Source organism: Microcaecilia unicolor, chromosome 5, assembly GCF_901765095.1.
Source record: "Microcaecilia unicolor chromosome 5, aMicUni1.1, whole genome shotgun sequence".
Classification (NCBI taxonomy): domain Eukaryota; kingdom Metazoa; phylum Chordata; class Amphibia; order Gymnophiona; family Siphonopidae; genus Microcaecilia; species Microcaecilia unicolor.
The window spans coordinates 167276206-167299925 of NC_044035.1; the positions used below are offsets into that span (position 1 = coordinate 167276206).

A 23720-nucleotide genomic window follows, 5' to 3' on the forward strand; every position below is an offset into this window, starting at 1 on the left:
CTGGAGCTGTAACAGCTTCCAGAAATTATTTATAGAGAAAAAAAATCACTTTTTTCTCCTATACTAGTCTAATATTTTCAGTGATGTCTGTTTATATGCGCCATGGCTGGTATAAGGGGTGTGGCTATCATAGGGGTGGATCCATATGTGGTGACCCCGCCCATAATGAGTACTGGCACCTTTTTTTCTACAAAAAAAGCACTGGTTATAAAATTACATAAATGTAAGAGGAAAAGAAGGACGCTCTGGTTCTCGAACATAGTAGCTGAAAAGGGAAGGGAAGGAGGTTAGCCTTCATACGTTACAAGATGACTCAGATATAGGAGGGCAGGCAAAAATACCAGGAAATAAGAGAAGCTGGAAACGCTATCAGAAATGTGAAGAGGCAAATGTACTTATGCTGTTGGCATTGCCATTGATTACATAAGTGCCTTCAGTTTCCAATAGTATATTCTGTAACAAAACTCAAAATCTACACACAGACAGAATCCTGATGTGGCACATTTAGCAATGCAGAAACACAGCTCAGCTTCATTACATTATTGATGGTGGAATGTTTGTGCACATGTTTAATTTGGCATAAAAGGAAAAATGTCATCCACTCAATATTCAAAGTGATTTAAATGCTGAATAGTCACATTTAGTTCAGTTTATTTATTTAATTTTACTAACTTATAGCCCGCCTATAACCTAGGAGGGGGGTCACTGTAAAACATACATAATCAGAGTAAAACAAACATATAAACAACAACAAAGTATAATTATTACAAAATACCAGTGCCAACTCTAGCTGACAATATACTGCAGTCACATGATTAAATATGCCTTCACAAAAAGATGGGTTTTCAAGTTAGTACCTAAGGGAAAGGGAATTGGATTTGATATACCACCTTTCTGTTTATATGTTATATCCAGGTACTTATTTTGTACCTGGGGCAACGGAGGGTTAAGTGACTTGCCCAGAATCACAAGGAGCCGTAGTGGACATCAAGCCCAGTTCCCCTGGTTCTCAGGCCACTGCACTAACCATTAAGCTAGTTTGTGGGCAGTCCAGGGGTGGAGTTGGCACATATGCTGTTAAGTGGTGATATTCAGCACTTAGCCACTGCTTTAACACAATTGTAGTAAGTGGTATATCAGATCAATAAATCCAATCCAATCTAAAGTAACCACATAAATTGGGCTGCATAAAATGCTGCCCTATCTGTATGCTATTCATCTTATGCAGTTAAGTGCTGAATATTGTAAACCGTATAAGTGTTAGCTGGCCACGTATGCCTGGATATTCAGTGCCGGTGCCCAGACATGGCCCAGTATTGATTACTGGGAATAAAGCCACCGCTGGCCAAAAAACTGCTGACCACTGCTGGCTGAATATCGGCCAGCATAGTTCTGCAGGTTTTTTCTTTTTTCTACTTCTGTTGTTTTCCATTTATTAAATCTGGTTCTTAAATAGAATAAAACTCCTGTTTCAGAAAGATACTGTGATAGAAAAGCCCTGTAATAGTCTTGCTAGTTTTATTGGGCTCTGTGATAACATTTATCCTTTTTGTCAGTGTTCTGGACTTGAAACGTATCTGAACACACTACTTTGTTCCTATTGTGTAATCAGGTGGAGCCAGTACCAAAGTTTAAGAAGCAGCTCTTTGTGTATGAGATGCTGAAGGGGCTGTTAAAGGCAGAGCAGCTTACCATAGATCGGGTGCGGGAGTCTGAGGCAGAGGTAAGTAGGGTGCAGTGGGGCTGGCAAAGTTCAGAGCATGACAGTTAGTGTTGATTGCCAAATCAGACAAGATTCCTGTTTCTAGCCAATCAAACATTGCCACCCATTCGCTGCCAAGTTAAGGAGCCCTTTCACCAAACAGCAGTAAAAAGTAGCCTTATGCGGGTCATTCCCACGTGCTAAGGCCATTTATACCACTGTGGTAAAATGGCTGATTTTCCAATTTTTCACATTAATCATCACGCACTAATTTTCCCATTAGCACATGGCCATTAACGTGTGAGCTGCTACTATTACCTATTTTGTGGATGGTAGAGATTCATGTGCTAAACCTGTGTTAATCAGCATGTGGCCAATGCCCACATACTAACCAATTAGTGCAGAACATGCCCACTCTCTGTCTCCAGACCCACTCTCAACGCTAAAAAATAGCACACACACAGCCCCACATTACCGTGGACACCTCAGCGTGCCCCACAGTAAGTCATTTTTTTGCTGCAGTATACACATGCTAGTGCTTACCGCAACTTTATAAAAGGGCCCCTAAATGAGTTATCTGTTCCCAACTACAACATATCAGGCAACAAATTTGTCCGTACTCTGACCACATGGGTCACCTCATACATGTTGCAATGGGAAGGTTGTCCATTCCTTGTGACATTAAGGGGCAATTCTATAACATAGGTACTAACATTTATGTGCCCATTACATTAATTAATGTTTAGAGTAATGGCATTTACACATGTGTAGACATACATACATAACATAAATGCCAAAATTCTGCCTAAGTGCTATTGTGGAAATATCCGCTTAACTTACATCCCCTTTGTTTACTAAGCCGTGCGCTAATGGGCTGTGTTGGCATTGCTGTGCAGCTTAGTAAACATGGGGGATAGTGTATACAGTGGGGGAAATAAGTATTTGATCCCTTGCTGATTTTGTAAGTTTGCCCACTGACAAAGACATGAGCAGCCCATAATTGAAGGGTAGGTTATTGGTAACAGTGAGAGATAGCACATCACAAATTAAATCCGGAAAATCACATTGTGGAAAGTATATGAATTTATTTGCATTCTGCAGAGGGAAATAAGTATTTGATCCCCCACCAACCAGTAAGAGATCTGGCCCCTACAGACCAGGTAGATGCTCCAAATCAACTCGTTACCTGCATGACAGACAGCTGTCGGCAATGGTCACCTGTATGAAAGACACCTGTCCACAGACTCAGTGAATCAGTCAGACTCTAACCTCTACAAAATGGCCAAGAGCAAGGAGCTGTCTAAGGATGTCAGGGACAAGATCATACACCTGCACAAGGCTGGAATGGGCTACAAAACCATCAGTAAGACGCTGGGCGAGAAGGAGACAACTGTTGGTGCCATAGTAAGAAAATGGAAGAAGTACAAAATGACTGTCAATCGACAAAGATCTGGGGCTCCACGCAAAATCTCACCTCGTGGGGTATCCTTGATCATGAGGAAGGTTAGAAATCAGCCTACAACTACAAGGGGGGAACTTGTCAATGATCTCAAGGCAGCTGGGACCACTGTCACCACGAAAACCATTGGTAACACATTACGACATAACGGATTGCAATCCTGCAGTGCCTGCAAGGTCCCCCTGCTCCGGAAGGCACATGTGACGGCCCGTCTGAAGTTTGCCAGTGAACACCTGGATGATGCCGAGAGTGATTGGGAGAAGGTGCTGTGGTCAGATGAGACAAAAATTGAGCTCTTTGGCATGAACTCAACTCGCCGTGTTTGGAGGAAGAGAAATGCTGCCTATGACCCAAAGAACACCGTCCCCACTGTCAAGCATGGAGGTGGAAATGTTATGTTTTGGGGGTGTTTCTCTGCTAAGGGCACAGGACTACTTCACCGCATCAATGGGAGAATGGATGGGGCCATGTACCGTACAATTCTGAGTGACAACCTCCTTCCCTCCGCCAGGGCCTTAAAAATGGGTCGTGGCTGGGTCTTCCAGCACGACAATGACCCAAAACATACAGCCAAGGCAACAAAGGAGTGGCTCAGGAAGAAGCACATTAGGGTCATGGAGTGGCCTAGCCAGTCACCAGACCTTAATCCCATTGAAACTTATGGAGGGAGCTGAAGCTGCGAGTTGCCAAGCGACAGCCCAGAACTCTTAATGATTTAGAGATGATCTGCAAAGAGGAGTGGACCAAAATTCCTCCTGACATGTGTGCAAACCTCATCATCAACTACAGAAGACGTCTGACCGCTGTGCTTGCCAACAAGGGTTTTGCCACCAAGTATTAGGTCTTGTTTGCCAGAGGGATCAAATACTTATTTCCCTCTGCAGAATGCAAATAAATTCATATACTTTCCACAATGTGATTTTCCGGATTTAATTTGTGATGTGCTATCTCTCACTGTTACCAATAACCTACCCTTCAATTATGGGCTGCTCATGTCTTTGTCAGTGGGCAAACTTACAAAATCAGCAAGGGATCAAATACTTATTTCCCCCACTGTATTTGCAAAGGGGTTGTATACATAGGCAGAGCTTGAGTGGGGCTAAAACATACGCAAATAACTTATGGAATATTGTAAGTTGTGTATCTGTAGCAATTAGACACTAATGCACCAACTCTATGGCTTGTGTAAATGCTCACCTCTACATGTTAAGTCCATATATACCCAGTTAGGGTCTGTTTCTTTATAGAGCAGGTTCCTACCAGGCATTCTCAGGGCATGTAATTTTAGTGCCCTGCTATAAAATTGCTCTGTAGATGATAATCCTTGTCTCTCCATTCTTCCTAGTAGAAGAACACTCATACTGAGTTGCAATAAAAAGCGCATGTAATGGGCAATTCTGTATAAAACCTTAGACTGTGAGCCCACTAGGAACAGAGAAAGTACCTGTAATGTGGCTGTACCACAGAAAGGCAGTATATAAATGATCTAATAATAATAACTGGATGCCTCCAATTAGGTGCCCACAGGGTGTGTGATAGGAGCCTATTCTATAAAGGAACCTAGGTGCCTAGGTTCCCTTATATAGAATACTAGCGTAACCGGCTATCAGTGCACCTCTTAGAGCTGCAAGTACCAAAGTACCAGCATGCACAACTGCATGAGACTCAGGAACAGATTTTTTTTTCTGTGACTGAGCCAATGTTATGGAATGCACTCCCATTATGTCTGCATCAAATATCTAATGTTTCAGATTTCAAGAAACATCTAAAAACACATTTATTCCAACAGTTTTATAGGAAATTATAAAAATACTGCTGTGGAATATTAAACATGATTAAATTGGTTGCTCTATATTTTAAATATGTATATTTCTTTGAATGTTTTTATTTTTTGTGATTTTATGTAATTATGTTACTATGGGGCTCATTTTCAAAGCACTTAGACCTTCAAAGTTCCAGAGGCTACTATGCAACTTTGTAAGTCTAAGTGCTTTGAAACTACGCCTCCACATCTGTCTTAAACTGATTGTGTATGTATTGTTGTAACCTTCTATGATCAATGGAAATGGCAGGTTATAAGTTTTAAATAATAATAAAATTTTGGCCCTTGTGCTTACACCTGCCATAGAGCTGGCATGAGTGTCAACACCTAAGTGAGACAGAAATGTGCATAACATAGTAACACTAGTAAAAAAGGGCTGTTTCTCAAAAAAATGAAACGGGTGCTAACAAGGCTATCTTGTAATGGTGATTATGTTTTTAAGGCTCTCGAAGCGATTTCTCCTCTCTCCCCTGCCCTCCCATCCCCTCTGTATCCCGCGATTCTGACCTCCCCTCCATGTGCAGCGATTCTCCTGTGCCCTGCCATCCCCTCTGTGTCCCACGATTCTGGCCTCCCCTCCATGTCCAGCGATTCTCCTCTGCACTGCCCTCCCCTTCGTGTCCCGCGATTCTGGTGTCCCCTCCTTGTCCAGCGATTCTCCTCTGCCCTGCCCTCCCCTCCATGTCCCGCGATTCTGGTGTCCCCTCCTTGTCCAGCGATTCTCCTCTGCCCTGCCCTCCCCTCCATATCCCAAGATTCTGGCCTCCCCCTCCATGTCCAGCGATTCTCCTCTGCCCTCCCCTCCGTGTCCTGTGATTCTGGCCTCTCCTCCATGTCCAGCGATTGTCCTCTACCTGCCATCCCATCCATGTCCCGCAATTCTCTCCTCTCCTCCCATCCCATCCATCGATTCTCCTCTGTCCAGGCCTCCCATCCATGTCCAGCGATTGTCCTCTGCCCTTGCCTCCCCTCCATGTCCAGTGATTCTCTGCCCTCCCTCCCGTGTACAGCGATTCTCCCCTCGCCTCCCATCCCCTCCATGTCCAGTGATTCTCCTCTGCCCTGCCCTCCCATCCATGTCCCGTGATTCTCTCCTCTCCTCTCCTCCCATCCCATCCATGTCTATTCTCCTCTGCCCTGCCCTCCCCTCGATGTCCCTCGATTCTGTCCTTCCCTCCATGTCCAGCGGAAAGTTCCGTTGCCTTCACTTGTCTTGCTTGCTTCTCCGAGGACAAGCAGGCTGCTTGTTCTCACGACTGGGTGACGTCCGCGGCAGCCCCCACCAACCGGAAAAAAGCTTCGCGGGACGGTCGGCACGCAGGGCACGCCCACCGCGCATGCACGGCCGTCTTCCCGCCCGTGCGCGACCGCTCCCGCCAGTTCCTTTTTTTCCGCACCTGGAGAGAGTCGTGCCTGTGCCGCTCTCTCTGTTTCAGCCCCGGAAAAACCGTCGCGTTTACGCGAACCTCTTTTATTCTCTTTTATATTTATTTAATTGCCGCGCGCTCCACTTTTCTTTTCTTTAAAAAAAAAAAAAAAAGGAGCACGCGCTCCCATTTTCCCTCGCTTCCAGCGGGGACGTTGCGTTGCGGCCTGGTGGCCGCACGGTCGTTTTTCATTTTCGAGGTGTGATTTCCGCCACCATCGACGACTTTAATTTCGCCGACGCGATTTTTCCGTCGATGTCCTCGAAGGTCCCGAGTGGATTTAAAAAGTGTGGTCGGTGCGGCCGGCCCATCTCGCAGACCGACACCCACGCTTGGTGCCTCCAGTGCCTCGGGCCGGAGCACAATTTCAAGTCGTGTCCCCTGTGTCTCGGTCTCCGGAAACGGACTCAGGTTGCGAGGCAAGTTCAACGGGACCGTATTTTTGGAACTTGCGCCGGCCCCTCGACGTCGACCTCGACGGCATCGGTATCGACGCCCGGTCCTTCGGTACCGGTATCGATGCCCGAGACATCGGCACCGATGGCATCGACCCCAGGAGAACAGGTCCCGTCGGCCCGCCGGTCCTCCGGTGAGGGTAGAGGTGAGAGGCCGCGTGGGCAGTCGGCCCCGGTCACTCCCTCAGCCCATGGCCCACGGGACCGAACCCTGTCTGACCCGGTTCCTCGAGACCGAGGGGGATCGTCATCCTCCTCCTCCATGCCTCCCGGCGCCGGTGACGGACATCGGAAGAAGGATAAGAAGCGCCGTCACCGGTCGCCCTCGATGCACATCGGAGAGGAGTCGACACCGAAGCGTCTCCATCGAGAGGAGAGATCCCCGTCGGTGATAGAGGTGCCGACGCAACAGGGTCCCGGCACCTCGGTGCCGTCTCCTGGCTCCCACCAGATTCGGGCACCGACACCCCTACCGGCCCCACCGCCTTTCCCGGCAGCGGGCCTGGACAAGTGCCTCAGAGCCATCCTTCCGGGGATCCTGGAAGGGCTGATGCGCCAGGCTGTGCCGGCGCCGGGGGTGCTTGCGCCCTCGGCGCCGATGACTGTGGCGCCGGCGAGCTCTAGCCCGGCGCCGGGGCCGTCGACACCGCCGCCGCTTGCGGTGCCGGTCTCGACCGCCACGCAGGTGGAGTCCCCGTCGACGTCGATGGAGGGAGCTCCGTCCCTGCCGGCGCGGGAGTCCACCGCTCGACGACACCGAGACCCTGGTGCCTCGACGTCGAGCCGGGCCCGGTTCAGGACTCAGCTACATGAGCTTATGTCCGACACCGAGGATGAGGACTCGTGGGGGGAAGAGGAGGACCCTAGATATTTCTCCTCAGAGGAGTCTACGGGCCTTTCCTCGGACCCCACGCCTTCACCGGAGAGGAAACTCTCACCTCCCGAGAGTCTCTCCTTTGCCTCCTTTGTGCGGGATATGTCTATTAGCATTCCCTTTCCCGTGGTCTCTGTGGAAGAGCCGAGGGCCGAGATGCTCGAGGTCCTCGACTATCCATCACCACCTAGAGAGTCCTCCACGGTGCCGCTGCACAATGTCCTTAAGGAGACGCTGCTTCGGAACTGGGTGCGACCATTAACTAACCCCACCATTCCCAAGAAAGCAGAGTCCCAGTACAGGATCCACTCTGACCCAGAGCTAATGCGGCCACAATTGCCCCATGACTCGGCGGTCGTGGATTCTGCTCTCAAGAGGGCACGGAGTTCGAGGGATACCGCCTCGGCGCCCCCGGGGCGGGAGTCTCGCACTCTGGACTCGTTTGGGAGGAAGGCCTACCAATCCTCCATGCTCGTGACCCACATCCAGTCATACCTGCTCTATATGAGCATTCACATGCGGACCAATGTGCAACAACTGGCGGACCTGGTCGAGAAGCTCCCGCCGGAGCAGTCCAGGCCTTATCAGGAGGTGGTCAGGCAGCTGAAGGCGTGCAGAAAGTTCCTGTCCAGGGGTATATATGACACCTGTGATGTGGCATCTCGTGCTGCGGCCCAAGGTATAGTGATGCGCAGGCTCTCATGGCTGCGTGCCTCTGACCTGGACAACCGCACCCAGCAGAGACTGGCCGATGTCCCTTGCCGGGGGAATAACATTTTTGGTGAGAAGGTCGAGCAGATGGTGGACCAACTGCATCAGCGGGAAACCGCTCTCGACAAGCTCTCCCACCGGGCGCCTTCAGCACCCACCTCCACAGGTGGACGTTTTTCCCGGGCCCAGCAGGCTGCACCCTATTCTTTCGCGAAGCGTAGGTACAACCAGCCGGCCCGAAGGCCTCGTCAGGCACAGGGACAGCCCCAGCGCGCTCGTTCTCGTCAACAGCGTGCGCCTAAGCAGCCCCCTGCGCCTCCACAGCAAAAGCCGGGGACGGGCTTTTGACTGGATCCACGGGAACATAGCCGCCCTACAAGTGTCCGTACCGGACGATCTGCCGGTCGGAGGGAGGTTAAAAATTTTTCACCAAAGGTGGCTTCTCATAACCTCCGACCAGTGGGTTCTCCAAATAGTGCGGTGCGGATACGCCCTGAATTTGGCCTCCCTGCCTCCAAATTGTCCTCCGGGAGCTCAGTCTTTCAGCTCCCATCACAAGCAGGTACTTGCAGAGGAACTCTCCGCCCTTCTCAGCGCCAATGCGGTCGAGCCCGTACCACCCGGGCAGGAAGGGCAGGGATTCTATTCCAGGTACTTCCTTGTGGAAAAGAAAACAGGGGGGATGCGTCCCATCCTAGACCTGAGAGGCCTGAACAAATTCCTGGTCAAAGAAAAGTTCAGGATGCTTTCCTTGGGCACCCTTCTGCCAATGATTCAGAAAAACGATTGGCTATGTTCCCTGGATTTAAAGGACGCATATACTCACATACCGATACTGCCAGCTCACAGACAGTATCTCAGATTCCGCCTGGGCGCACGGCACTTTCAGTATTGTGTGCTGCCCTTTGGGCTCGCCTCTGCCCCACGAGTGTTTACCAAGTGCCTCGTGGTGGTAGCGGCCTACCTACGCAAGCTGGGAGTGCACGTGTTCCCATATCTCGACGATTGGCTGGTCAAGAACACCTCGGAAGCAGGAGCCCTCCGGTCCATGCAGTGCACTATTCAACTTCTGGAGCTGCTGGGGTTTGTGATAAATTACCCAAAGTCCCATCTCCAGCCAACTCAGTCTCTGGAATTCATAGGAGCGCTGCTGAATACCCAGACGGCTCAGGCCTACCTTCCCGAAGCGAGGGCCACCAATCTCTTGGCCCTGGCTTCGCAGACCAGAGCGTCTCAGCAGATCACAGCTCGGCAGATGTTGAGACTTCTGGGTCATATGGCCTCCACAGTTCATGTGACTCCCATGGCTCGTCTTCACATGAGATCTGCTCAATGGACCCTAGCTTCCCAGTGGTTCCAAGCCACCGGGAATCTAGAAGATGTCATCCGCCTCTCCACCAGTTGCCGCACTTCACTGCTCTGGTGGACCATCCGGACCAATTTGACCCTGGGACGTCCATTCCAAATTCCGCAGCCCACAAAAGTGCTGACGACGGATGCATCTCGCCTGGGGTGGGGAGCCCATGTCGATGGGCTTCACACCCAGGGCCTGTGGTCCCTCCAGGAAAAGGATCTGCAGATCAACCTCCTGGAGCTCCGAGCGATCTGGAACGCACTGAAGGCTTTCAGAGATCGGCTGTCCTGCCAAATTATCCAAATTCGGACAGACAATCAGGTTGCAATGTATTACGTCAACAAGCAGGGGGGCACCGGATCTCGCCCCCTGTGTCAGGAGGCCGTCGGGATGTGGCGTTGGGTGTGTCGGTTCGGCATGCTCCTCCAAGCCACGTACCTGGCAGGCGTAAACAACAGTCTGGCCGACAGACTGAGCAGAGTCATGCAACCGCACGAGTGGTCGCTCCATGCCAGAGTGGTACGCAAGATCTTCCGAGCGTGGGGCACCCCCTCGGTGGACCTTTTCGCCTCTCAGACCAACCACAAGCTGCCTCTGTTCTGTTCCAGACTTCAGGCACACGGCAGGCTAGCGTCGGATGCTTTTCTCCTCCATTGGGGGACCGGCCTCCTGTATGCTTATCCTCCCATACCTTTGGTGGGGAAGACCTTACTGAAGCTCAAGCAAGACCGCGGCACCATGATTCTGATAGCGCCCTTTTGGCCCCGTCAGATCTGGTTCCCTCTTCTTCTGGAGTTGTCCTCAGAAGAACCGTGGAGATTGGAGTGTTTTCCGACTCTCATTTCGCAGAACGACGGGGCGTTGCTGCACCCCAACCTTCAGTCTCTGGCTCTCACGGCCTGGATGTTGAGGGTGTAGACTTCACTGCGTTGGGTCTGTCTGAGGGTGTCTCCCGGGTCTTGCTTGCCTCTAGGAAGGATTCCACTAAAAAGAGTTACTTTTTCAAGTGGAGGAGGTTTGTCGTGTGGTGTGAGAGCAAGGCCCTAGAACCTCGTTCTTGCCCTGCACAGAACCTGCTTGAATACCTTCTGCACTTATCAGAGTCTGGCCTCAAGACCAACTCAGTAAGGAATCACCTTAGTGCGATTAGTGCTTACCATTATCGTGTAGAGGGTAAAGCCATCTCTGGAGAGCCTTTAGTAGTTCGATTCATGAGAGGTTTGCTTTTGTCAAAGCCCCCTATCAAGCCTCCTACGGTGTCATGGGATCTCAACGTCGTCCTCACCCAGCTGATGAAACCTCCTTTTGAGCCACTGAATACCTGCCATCTGAAGTACTTGACCTGGAAGGTCATTTTCTTGGTGGCAGTTACGTCAGCTCGTAGGGTCAGTGAGCTTCAAGCCCTGGTAGCTCATGCTCCATATACCAAATTTCATCACAACAGAGTAGTGCTCCGCACCCACCCAAAGTTCCTGCTGAAGGTGGTGTCGGAGTTCCATCTTAACCAGTCAATTGTCTTGCCAACATTCTTCCCCAGGCCGCATACCCGCCCTGCTGAACGTCAGTTGCACACATTGGACTGCAAGAGAGCATTGGCCTTCTACTTGGAGCGGACACAGCCCAACAGACAGTCCGCCCAATTGTTTATTTCTTTCGACCCTAATAGGCTAGGGGTCGCTGTCGGGAAACGCACCATCTCTAATTGGCTAGCAGATTGCATTTCCTTCACTTACGCCCAGGCTGGGCTGACTCTTGAGGGTCATGTCACGGCTCATAGTGTCAGAGCCATGGCAGCGTCGGTGGCCCACTTGAAGTCAGCCACTATTGAAGAGATCTGCAAGGCTGCGACGTGGTCATCTGTCCACACATTCACATCTCATTACTGCCTCCAGCAGGATACCCGACGCGACAGTCGGTTCGGGCAGTCGGTGCTGCAGAATCTGTTTGGGGTGTAAATCCAACTCCACCCTCCAGGACCCGAATTTATTCTGGTCAGGCTGCACTCTCAGTTAGTTGTTCTTCGTAGGTCAATTTCTGTTGTTCCCTCGCCGTTGCGAGGTTCAATTGACCTGGGTTCTTGTTTTGAGTGAGCCTGAGAGCTAGGGATACCCCAGTCGTGAGAACAAGCAGCCTGCTTGTCCTCGGAGAAAGTGAATGATACATACCTGTAGCAGGTGTTCTCCGAGGACAGCAGGCTGATTGTTCTCACCTACCCTCCCTCCTCCCCTTTGGAGTTGTGTGTTTCATCTTTTGCTAGTCATTCAACTGGCGGGAGCGGTCGCGCACGGGCGGGAAGACGGCCGCGCATGCGCGGTGGGCGTGCCCTGCGTGCCGACCGTCCCGCGAAGCTTTTTTCCGGTTGGTGGGGGCTGCCGCGGACGTCACCCAGTCGTGAGAACAATCAGCCTGCTGTCCTCGGAGAACACCTGCTACAGGTATGTATCATTCACTATTCGTAACATCCTGACGTCAGCTCGCCTCCAGCGTTCCCTTCCCTCTCACTGTTCTGCCCTCTGACATCATTTCGTCTTTACGTGAGGGCGGAACAGTGAGAGGGAATGGAATGTTGGGGGCTTGCAGATGTCAGGATGTTATGAATCTAGACAGCCAGCCAGCCATGGAACGTTGACGGTACAAATTATTATATTAGATAGAAGTAACGTGGAGGGGCATTTTCGAAAGGGACGTCCAAGTTTTGATGAGGACGTCCTCGCAAAACCTCCCGATCTAGGGGCGGGGAAACCCGTATTTTCGAAACAAGATGGACGTCCATCTTTCGTTTCGATAATACGGTCAGGGACGTCCAAATCCTGAAATTTGGTCGTCCCTAGATTTGGTGGTTTCTGATTTTTGGCGATAATCGAAACCAAGGACGTCCATCTCAGAAACGACCAAATGCAAGCCATTTGGTCGTGGGAAGAGCCAGCATTTGTAGTGCACTGGTCCCCCTGACATGCTAGGACACGAACCGGGCACCCTAGGGGGCACTGCAGTGGACTTCATAATTTGCTCCCAGGTACATAGCTCCCTCACCTTGTGTGCTGAGCCCCCCAAAACCCACAACTGTACACCACTACCATAGCCCTTACGGGTGAAGGGGGGAACCTAGATGTGGGTACAGTGGGTTTGTGGTGGGTTTTGGAGGGCTCGCTGTTTCCTCCACAAATGTAACAGGTGGGGGGGGGGAGGGTATGGGCCTGGGTCCGCCTGCCTGAAGTGCACTGCACCCACTAAAACTGCTCCAGGTACCTGCATACTGGTGTGATGGAGCTGAGTATGACATCTCAGGCTGGCATAGAGGCTGGCAATCAATATTTTTAAAGATATTTTTTGAGGGTGGGAGGGGGTTAGTGACCACTGGGGGAGTAAAGGGAGGTCATCCTCTATTTCTCTCCGGTGATCATCTGGTCATTTCTGGCACCTTTTTGTGCCTTTGTCGTAAGAAAAACACGACCAGGTAAAGTCATCCAAGTGTTGGTTAGGGACGTCCTTGTTTCTTTTGATTATGGGTCGAGGATGTCCAAGTGTTAGGCATGCCCAAGTCCCGCCTTCGCTATGCCTCCGATACGCCCCCTTGAACTTTGGCCATCCCTGCGACGGAAAGCAGTTGGGGACGTCCAAAATCGGCTTTCGATTATACTGATTTGGACTACTCTGGGAGAAGGATTTATGTCGAAAGATGGGAGTCCTTCTCTTTCGAAAATGAGCCCAATAGTAACATATTTCTTAAATGAAGACTCAGACTGGATAAAAGGGGGTAGATCATTCCAGAGTTTCGGGCCAAGAACACTGGCTTAGGTTATAGAACTGTTTTCTTATTTTGAATCTGAAAAAAAAAAACCTAGCAAATAAACAGTAATGATGCATTAAAATTTGCAGAAAATGTTGAGTTTAACTTTGCACCATGTAGGTAGTGTCAGCTTCTGTTCACTTAGGGGCCTTTTTACTAAAGCTTTAGCATATGCTAATGGGCATTATTGTACACTAAGTGCCATATGGCCCATAGGCATAAAATAGGAGGTGTAGCATGTAGCATGCATTAATTCTGTTAGCACATGCTAAACTTTAGTAAAAGGGCCCCTTAGATTTTTTGAAACATGCAGTGTGACAAGGGCTGCCTAAATTTTGCATATAATTGAATTTAACTGGCTTGCAACCATTTGATTATGTGTGTCATGCAGAATGATACTTTTTAATTGGGTCTGTCAGTTGTTGCGACTTCATAAATTATAACGAATATTTGTCTTTCTTCAGACCAGACTAAGAGACATTTCACACACACATGGGAAGAATACCCTCTTGTCACGGAACATCTAGCACCCAGCTGGAGCTAACCTTACTACCACCTAGAGGGTCTGTCCCCAGCACTGCTCAGGCTTGCCTGCACCTGTGCACGTCCTTTACACTAGCCAACCCTGCAACCCACAGACTAGATTCCACTTACCTCTGGGCGAGTCTCCCACCCATAAGTTATTTCCCTGGTGATTTCTAAAGACACTGGGGCCACAATCCCAGGGGTCCCACAGTTCCTAGAAAACACTAACAGTCCCAAACACAAACCACCAGGATTATTAGTCAGTCCAGGACAACAGAGGTAATAAATTAACAGGTTTTTTATCAGGAAGATGGAACAGTCAATTATATAAAACAGGTGAAATCAACAAGCAATAACAAGTAACTGAAAGAAGGATCGACATTAGAATTATCTAGACAGGAATAAAACTGCTCACAGGTTTTTGAACAGAGTCACAGTATAGAGATCTTTACCCTCCACACTCCCAGACTGGTGAAAATCCAGTACCTTCTGGCTGGATTTGAACTCTAGGGCCAGTCAGAGCCCACAGCATTAACTTTGAAAGTATCTGGCCAATGGCACTGTAAGTTGCTTTCTCTCAGGGCTTAAACTGAAAAAGAAAAAAGTAATCTCTGCAACAGCCTTTAAAACAGAAAACAGACACCATCTGCTGGCCAAACAAGAGAAATGCACTGCATGAAAATATTCACAGTCTTAAAAATCCCCTGTTTCGCCACACCTCTGAACTATTTACACCTGATAATAAATGGGGGGAATGCATATATCTCATTAGCAGAGAGCAAGGGGCATGCATTATTTCATATTTATTATTTGAGAAGAAACCTCACAATTTCTCTTGTTTGGAAGGTGCTGGACATTCTGAGACGCCGGGCTGAAGAGGAAGAGGCCAGTGAGCTCACCATCTCTATTTATGACACAGAGAGAAATGAGAAGAGCAAGAAGCAGCGGGAAGAAATGGTAAGGAAGATGCTTACAACATAATTCTATATATATAGTGCTACAAATTGCTTGCACAAAGTTCAGCATGCACCCAATTTACATGAGCAATTTACTTAGCAAACAAACCAATTAGCGGTAATGTGCCTAATTTAAGTGTGAGAATTTACACTTGTATGGTTTGTTATGGTTTATAATTTTTAATTTACATGGTCTGCTTTTTACATTTGGAATTTGGTGTTTAGGTTACACTGCTCTTTTGTTTTTGCTGCTCTCTGGTTTCTTTATTTTTTGAGAGACTAGCACTATATAACCTTTAATTATCTTATAAGTACATAAGTACATAAGTAGTGCCATACTGGGAAAGACCAAAGGTCCATCTAGCCCAGCATCCTGTCACCGACAGTGGCCAATCCAGGTCAAGGGCACCTGGCACGCTCCCCAAACGTAAAAACATTCCAGACAAGTTATACCTAAAAATGCGGAATTTTTTCCAAGTCCATTTAATAGCAGTCTATGGACTTGTCCTTTAGGAATCTATCTAACCCCTTTTTAAACTCCGTCAAGCTAACCGCCCGTACCACGTTCTCCGGCAACGAATTCCAGAGTCTAATTACACGTTGGGTGAAGAAAAATTTTCTCCGATTCGTTTTCAATTTACCACACTGTAGCTTCAACTCATGCCCTCTAGTCCTAGTATTTTTGGATAGCTGTGAACAGTCGCTTCACATCCACCCGATCCATTCCACTCATTATTTTATACACTTCTATCATATCTCCCCTCAGCCGTCTCTTCTCCAAGCTAAAAAGCCCTAGCCTTCTCAGCCTCTCTTCATAGGAAAGTCGTCCCATCCCCACTATCATTTTCTTCGCCCTTCGCTGTACCTTTTCCAATTCTACTATATCTTTTTTGAGATACGGAGACCAGTACTGAACACAATACTCCAGGTGCGGTCGCACCATGGAGCGATACAACGGCATTATAACATCCGCACACCTGGGACTCCATACCCTTCCTAATAACACCCAACATTCTATTCGCTTTCCTAGCCGCAGCAGCACACTGAGCAGAAGGTTTCAGCGTATCATCGACGACGACACCAGATCCCTTTCTTGATCCGTAACTCCTAACGCGGAACCTTGCAAGACGTAGCTATAATTCGGGTTCCTCTTACCCACATGCATCACTTTGCACTTGTCAACATTGAACTTCATCTGCCACTTGCACGCCCAATCTCCCAGTCTCGCAAGGTCCTCCTGTAATCGTTCACATTCCTCCTGCGACTTGACGACCCTGAATAATTTTGTGTCATCGGCGAATTTAATTACCTCACTAGTTATTCCCATCTCTAGGTCATTTATAAATACATTAAAAAGCAACGGACCCAGCACAGACCCTGCGGGACCCCACTAACTACCCTCCTCCACTGAGAATACTGGCCACGCAATCCTACTCTCTGCTTCCTATCTTTCAACCAGTTCTTAATCCATAATAATACCCTACCTCCGCTTCCATGACTCTGCAATTTCTTCAGGAGTCTTTCGTGCCGGCACTTTGTCAACGCCTTCTGAAAATCCAGATATACAATATCAACCGGCTCCCCATTGTCCACATGTTTGCTTACCCCCTCAAAAAATGCATTAGATTGGTGAGGCAAGATCTTCCCTTCACTAAATCCGTGCTGACTTTGTCTCATCAGTCCATGTTTTTGTATATGCTCTGCAATTTTATCTTAATAATAGCCTCCACCATCTTGCCCGGCACCGACGTCAGACTCACCGGTCTATAATTTCCCGGATCTCCTCTGGAACCCTTCTTAAAAATCGGAGTAACATTGGCTACCCTCCAGTCTTCCGGTACTACACTCGATTTTAGGGACAGATTGCATATTTCTAACAGTAGCTCCGCAAGTTCATTTTTTAGTTCTATTAATACTCTGGGATGAATACCATCAGGTCCCGGTGATTTACTACTCTTCAGCTTGCTGAACTGACCCATTACATCCTCCAAGGTTACAGAGAATTCGTTTAGTTTCTCCGACTCCCCCGCTTCAAATATTCTTTCCGGCACCGGTGTCCCCCCCCAAATCCTCCTCGGTGAAGACCGAAGCAAAGAATTCATTTAATTTCTCCGCTACGGCTTTGTCCTCCCTGATCGCCCCTTTAACACCATTTTCGTCCAGCGGCCCAACCGACTCTTTGGCCGGTTTCCTGCTTTTAATGTATCTAAAAAAATTTTTACTATGTATTTTTGCTTCCAACGCTAATTTCTTCTCAAAGTCCTTTTTTGCCCTCCTTATCTCCGCTTTGCATTTGGCTTGGCATTCCTTATGATCTATCCTGTTACTTTCAGTTGGTTCTCTTCTCCACTTTCTGAAGGATTGTTTTTTTGGCTCTAATGACTTCCTTTATCTTACTGTTTAGCCACGCCGGCTGACGTTTAGTCTTTTTTCCCTTTTTTCTAATACGTGGAATATATTTGTCCTGAACCTCCAGGATGGTGTTTTTAAACAGCATCCACGCCTGATGCAAGTTTTTTACTCTGTGAGCTGCTCCTTTCAGTCTTTTTTTCACCATTTTTCTCATTTTGTCGTAATCACCTTTTCTATAGTTAAACGCTAGCGTACTTGATTTCCTAGTTTCACTTCCTTCAATGCCAATATCAAAACCGATCATATTATGATCACTGTTATCAAGCGGCCCTCGTACCGTTACCCCCTGCACTAGATCATGAGCACCACTAAGGACTAAGTCTAGTATTTTTCCTTCTCTTGTCGGCTCCTGAACTAGCTGTTCCATGAAGCTGTCCTTGATTTCATCAAGAAATCTTATGTCCCTTGCGTGTACAGATGTTACATTAACCCAGTCTATATGCGGGTAATTGAAATCCCCCATATTATTGTGTTGCCCAGTTTGTTTGCGTCCCTGATTTCCTTTAACATTTCCGCATCCGTCTGTTCGTCCTGGCCAGGCGGACGGTAGTACACTCCTATCACTATCCTTTTCCCCTTTGCACATGGAATTTCACTCCACAGTGATTCCAAGGAGTGTTTTGTTTCCTGCAGAATTTTCAATCTATTTGATTCAAGGCTCTCGTTAATATACAATGCTACCCCTCCACCAATCCGATTCACCCTATCACTACGATATAATTTGTACCCCGGTATGACAGTGTCCCACTGGTTATCCTCCTTCCACCAGGTCTCAGAGATGCCTATTATATCTAATTTTTCATTTAGTGCAATATATTCTAACTCCCCCATCTTATTTCTTAGGCTCCTGGCATTCGCATATAGACATTTCAAACTATGTTTGTTGTTCCTAAGTACATCATGCTTAGTACTTGACAGTATTAATTGGCAATCTTTTGTCTGATTTTTATTGTTATTTAAGGATACCCGATCTACTACAATCTCTTTTGCAACCTCACTATCAGGATACTCTATCTTCCCTGTTATGGTGATATCTTTGAAAGATACGTTATCCCGAACCATGCTCTTTTGAGCGACTGTCGGCCTTCCCCCCATTTCTAGTTTAAAAGCTGCTCTATCTCCTTCTTAAACGCCGATGCCAGCAGCCTGGTCCCACTCTGGTTAAGATGGAGCCCATCCTTTCGGAATAGGCTCCCCCTTCCCCAGAATGTTGCCCAGTTCCTAACAAATCTAAAGCCCTCCTCCCTGCACCATCGTCTCATCCACGCATTGAGACTCTGGAGCTCTGCCTGTCTCTTGGGCCCTGCGCGTGGCACAGGTAGCATTTCAGAAAATGCTACCCTGGAGGATCTGGATTTCAGCTTTCTACCTAAGAGCCTAAATTTTGCTTCCAGAACCTCTCTCCCACATTTTCCTATGTCATTAGTACCCACATGTACCAAGACAGCCGTCTCCTCCCCAGCACTATATAAAATCCTATCTAGGTGACGCGTGAGGTCCGCCACCTTCGCACCAGGCAGGCAAGTCACCAGGCGATCCTCACGTCCACCAGCCACCCAGCTATCTATATGCCTAATGATCGAATCACCAAGTACAACAGCTGTCCTAACCTTTCCCTCCCGGGCAATATTTGGAGATATATCCTCGGTGCGAAAGGATAGTACATCCCCTGGTGGGCAGGTCCTGGCTACAGGAGTACTTCCTACTTCACCAGGGTGATGCTCTCCTTCTAGGAGACCTCCCTCCTCCAAGGTAGCACAGGGGCTACCTGACTGGAGGTGGGACTTCTCTACAACATCCCTGTAGGTCTCCTCTATGTACCTCTCTGTCTCCCTCAGCTCCATCAAGTCTGCTACTCTAGCCTCAAGAGAACGAACACGTTCTCTGAGAGCTAGGAGCTCTTTGCATCGGGCATACACATATGACACCTCACCAATTGGGAGATAATCATACATGTGACACTCAATGCAAAAGACTGGATAGCACCCCTCTCGCTGCTGGACTGCTGATTCCATCTTAGTGTTTTTTGAGTTTTTCCGTAATTTAAAACTTGCTAAAGTATTAAGGATATCAGCCTATCACTAACTTACAGTTCCTCCTTTAAACCCCAATCTTCAAGTTCCGAAAGCACAAGCAAAATTTGTTCACTTACCAGAGAAATATCCTCTTCTCCCAGAACTTATTAGAAGGAAAGCTGGGCACCTCTCAACCAAGAAAAGGCTTACCAGGGGTTAGGCCGAAGCCAGCATTCCTCCCCCTGAGGGTCACCTGATCTTGGCTAAGAAGTACCTTTAGAATCTTGGCTGATCTTCATATGTAATAGCTTTTCTGATCAGTTTAAGATTAAAGCTTGATAAGTTTTGTCTACTTTTTTTCTGCTTTTTCTATATACGGTATAGCCTTTATAAAACATGAAATTAGATATGCTTTTTTTGTGGTATATATATTTTATTTGGACACACGTATAAAATTTCCTTGTATTATAAATATTTATTGTGTGTGTGCGTGCTCAACATTGTACTACATAAGGAGGAATATATTTAGAGACAACTTTGCAAGTCAACAGATGCACTGAATTTGTCTGTATAAGCCTTCTTGTCATTTGTGTGACCCCTGACGCAGGTGCGCTGGCACCGAAACACGGCCCGTGTCGGGTCTCCCTTCAATCAAATTTAGATTATTAAAGGTTTTTAACATAAGCAGTGTGTCCCTTTTGTTTTTAAAGGCCCTTTGTGCTGTTTTTTTTTTTTTTTTTTTGCTTGGACTTTGTGCTTCGTTCCCTCTCTTTGTTACACCCCAGTAGATACTGACCATATTGGACTCTTTTAATCAATCACTGTTTTTGAATTTATTAAGGTATGCGGGATGGATTTTGTAATTGTTTCCACATGTTTTAGTTATAGTTTTGGTTTTGTTATTATGGTTTTGTTTTTATTATGTATATTATTTGTTTATTATTTTTTGGGGGGTTATGTTTTTGTTTCCTACTCCCATTGTTTCAGATGGCACAATATCAGCTGTTTTCAGTTGATCAATAGCCCCTGAGGCAGATAGCTAAGCCAAAATATGTTGGACTGGTTATGAGCTGTTGTCACCTTTGTGAATGCATTTTTCTTTTTATATGAATAAAGCTTTAACACTCCTTCTGATTTGGGGCCCTGTACTAGGCTGTGCTAGAGGCACGGTAGCGTGTGCTAACCGTGTAGATGCCCATAATATTCCTATGGGCATCTACACAGTTTAGAGCGTGCTAATTTTTAGCATGTGCTAAAAACACTAGGTTATATTAGTAAACAGGGCCCTTGGACTTTCAACTGCTCCATGATTTGGAGACTTGAACCTAACCATTCTGCTGAACTTGGATAATTCCGCTAAAGTGGTATACCAGGAAGCTGATAGAGCCTTTCAAGAAATTAAAAAAACTCTTGGGTCTGGTAAATATTTGGTGCCACCTCCACCAGCAATCTCAAGCATATACCACTTTATCAAATTCTCACAATTCTTACTCTAGAATTGACATTTATTATTTGATAAGCTTTTCTCACACAATATGCAGAGAACTGACATGGAGAATATTGTGTGAATGGATCATGCTCCAGTATGGCTCATATGGGAGGTGGCTAAATTGAATCAAGACTTAAACATTTGGAAGCGTAATGAGAGCCTGCTAGAGGAAGAAGAAATGTTCCATGCATTGAGGGAGTCATCCAGAAATATTCTGAGATTAATAAAACTGAGGGAATTATACCAGGAATTCTGTGGGTAGGCTTAAAGGAGTAACAAGAAGGAAAACAAAAGTAGGCAAAGGGAAAATCGGGAGCTGCAAACCCAGCAGTTACTAAGTGAGATTCAAGCTGAAGATTGTTCTAATAAGGAAACTCCTACATGGAGGATGCAGTAGCAGCTGGTCACTGAGAGGTCAGCTCAGGGAGCTGCACACAGAAAGGGTACACTAATAGTTATGTAAAGCCAGAGAGGTCAACTTTAAACATGGGAGTCAAGCCAGCTAGCCAATTAAAAACTTAGTGCCGGAGGAATCCGATGGCAGAGATTGAAGGGGTAAGGAGGAAGAGGCTGCAGGATCTAGAAGAAATTAGGGGGCATTTTGGTCAGTACTATACCAAACTATATTCCTCAGAGGGGAGGGCCAGTGTAGGAGAGAGAGAGTTTAACCAAGAGGATATAGAATATACAGAGCAAGATGTAATCATGAGGAAAGTTCTAGATCAGGGGTTCTTTTGGTTCCCACACCCCTTTAACTGATCAATGAAACCTTTGCACTGTCTTCCTAAACCACATGTCCACTGGTGACTACTGACAGCTGCATATGTCACTGTTAGTCACTAAGGGGTCCTTTTACTAAACAGTGGTAAAAAGTGGCCTGCGGTAGTGTGGGTACGTGTTTTTGACACGCGCTGGGACATTTTTTACCGCAGCTGGAAAAACTGACCTTTTTTAATGGGGCCATAAATGGCCATGCACTAAAAATAAAAGTTGCGTGTGGCTATTTATGGCCTGAGCCCTTACCACCACCCATTGACCTAGCGGTAAGGGCCACGCACTGCATGCACAGTAATCGTGCAGCACACGCCAATGTGGCCAGGTTGCTGATTATCACCAGGAATGTTCCCTATGGTAGAAAATAGAAAAATCAGCACACGCCAACCTCAGAATTACCACCAGGCACTTGCTGTACCCTGGTGTTAGCTCCAATTTGGCGCATGCTACCTGTGTGTTAGCCCTACCACGTTTTAGTAAAAGGGCCCCTCACAAAGCTAACTTGTCACTAATTTTAGTAGTACACAGTTATACCACCGATAATCAGTGCTGTGGGCAGTAATTAACTACATAGATCTACTTTCCAAAAAAGTTTAATTACTTAAAAATAGTTGGTAGCTGCGCAGTAGTTTAACTACATTTTAAGTAGTTAACAACAAAAAATCTCAGTTGTGTTTTTACTTTCTTCTGCATTCCTTGCTTATTGACTTACTAAACATCCAAGTTAGTGCCAGGGTTGCCAGGTGGAAATTTTTTTTCCCACCCAAATGAGCCCAAATCCAGCCCAAAACCCGCCCAAAGTCAAACCCCGCCCCTGACACCCCCACCCCCGCGTCATCGCCCCCGCCGTCATCACCCCCGCCCCCGCCGTCATCAGCCCCGCCTCCCATGTCATCGGCCCCTCCTCCCACATCATCGGCCCCGCCCAGAACGTCAATAACCCCGCCCAAAACGTCACTAACCCCGCCCCCCCGCGGCTGAAAAAAAACGCTTAAAAAACCGCCCAAAAGACCCCAAACAAGCCCAAAAAACCGCAACCCGCCGCGGGCAAAAATTTCCCACGGCAGGTCGCGGAAAACCGCCCACCTGGCAACACTGGTTAGTGCAGTTCTCTTGTGATATAATATCTGTGGCTCTGGAGCAAGTGATTGGACAAAATGAGAAACTGCATTGTGATTGGATAAAATGAGATACTGTACTGGGATTGGATAGATAGGAAGGAAGTACTAGTTTGTGATTGGATAAAATGAGAATTGCATGGGAAGATTTCTTTTGTTTTGTGTTATGGCATAGCTAGTGTTGATTTAGGAATCAGTTACTGTTTAAATAAGCCAGAATGCGTAGTTTAGTAGTGAGACAATTAAACTGAGATCGAAAAGTGAGAAACTGGATGAGAAAAGTTTTGTAGTGAACTGTAAATTATTAACCTATATTTTCTCTATCAATACTCTGTAATCCATATTATTATGTAAGCCACATTGAACCTGCTTTAAGTGGGAAAGCATGGGGTACAAATGTAATAATAAATAAATTCTGTGTATGACGTGAGATCGGTGGCGATATCACGTCAAGCACCAACTTCATCAAACAGCTCAAGGTGAGTACTGTAGGCTACTGCACCGATTATCTGCTTGTTAGTGTCTCGTTTTCATATAATTTTATATGGCGCTGGTTTAGCAGGTTAAAATGTGGCAGCAGCAGCACATATTTCACTAACTCCTGCAATTTGTTAAATTGCTGTTGTGATTTATAACTATCTGACAAATTATTTAACAATCCAAGTCTAAATCTGTTGCAATTCAGCTGCTATATAAAAATTAAAGTATATATGAAATTTAAACTCAATCTCTCTCTTAATTGTATTCTTTCATTTATGCACTATATTCTCTTCAGTGAGACTAAGGAGGTTTAGTCTAACTTCTGTAAATTAGTTTATGTGCAAGATATTGTCAGGG

At 47.1% G+C, this 23720-nt stretch overlaps 1 protein-coding gene across 4 annotated transcripts in view; it reads left to right on the top strand.

Moving 5' to 3' along the window:
• Positions 1-23720, top strand: part of DRC7 (dynein regulatory complex subunit 7) — a 173420-nt gene that overhangs the window by 136053 nt on the left and 13647 nt on the right. For all 4 annotated transcript variants that reach the window (XM_030203566.1, XM_030203565.1, XM_030203564.1 and 1 more), the window contains 2 exons: positions 1613-1723; positions 14966-15076. In XM_030203566.1, coding sequence (XP_030059426.1) covers positions 1613-1723; positions 14966-15076 — 222 coding nt within the window. The remainder of the gene's footprint in view (positions 1-1612; positions 1724-14965; positions 15077-23720) is intronic.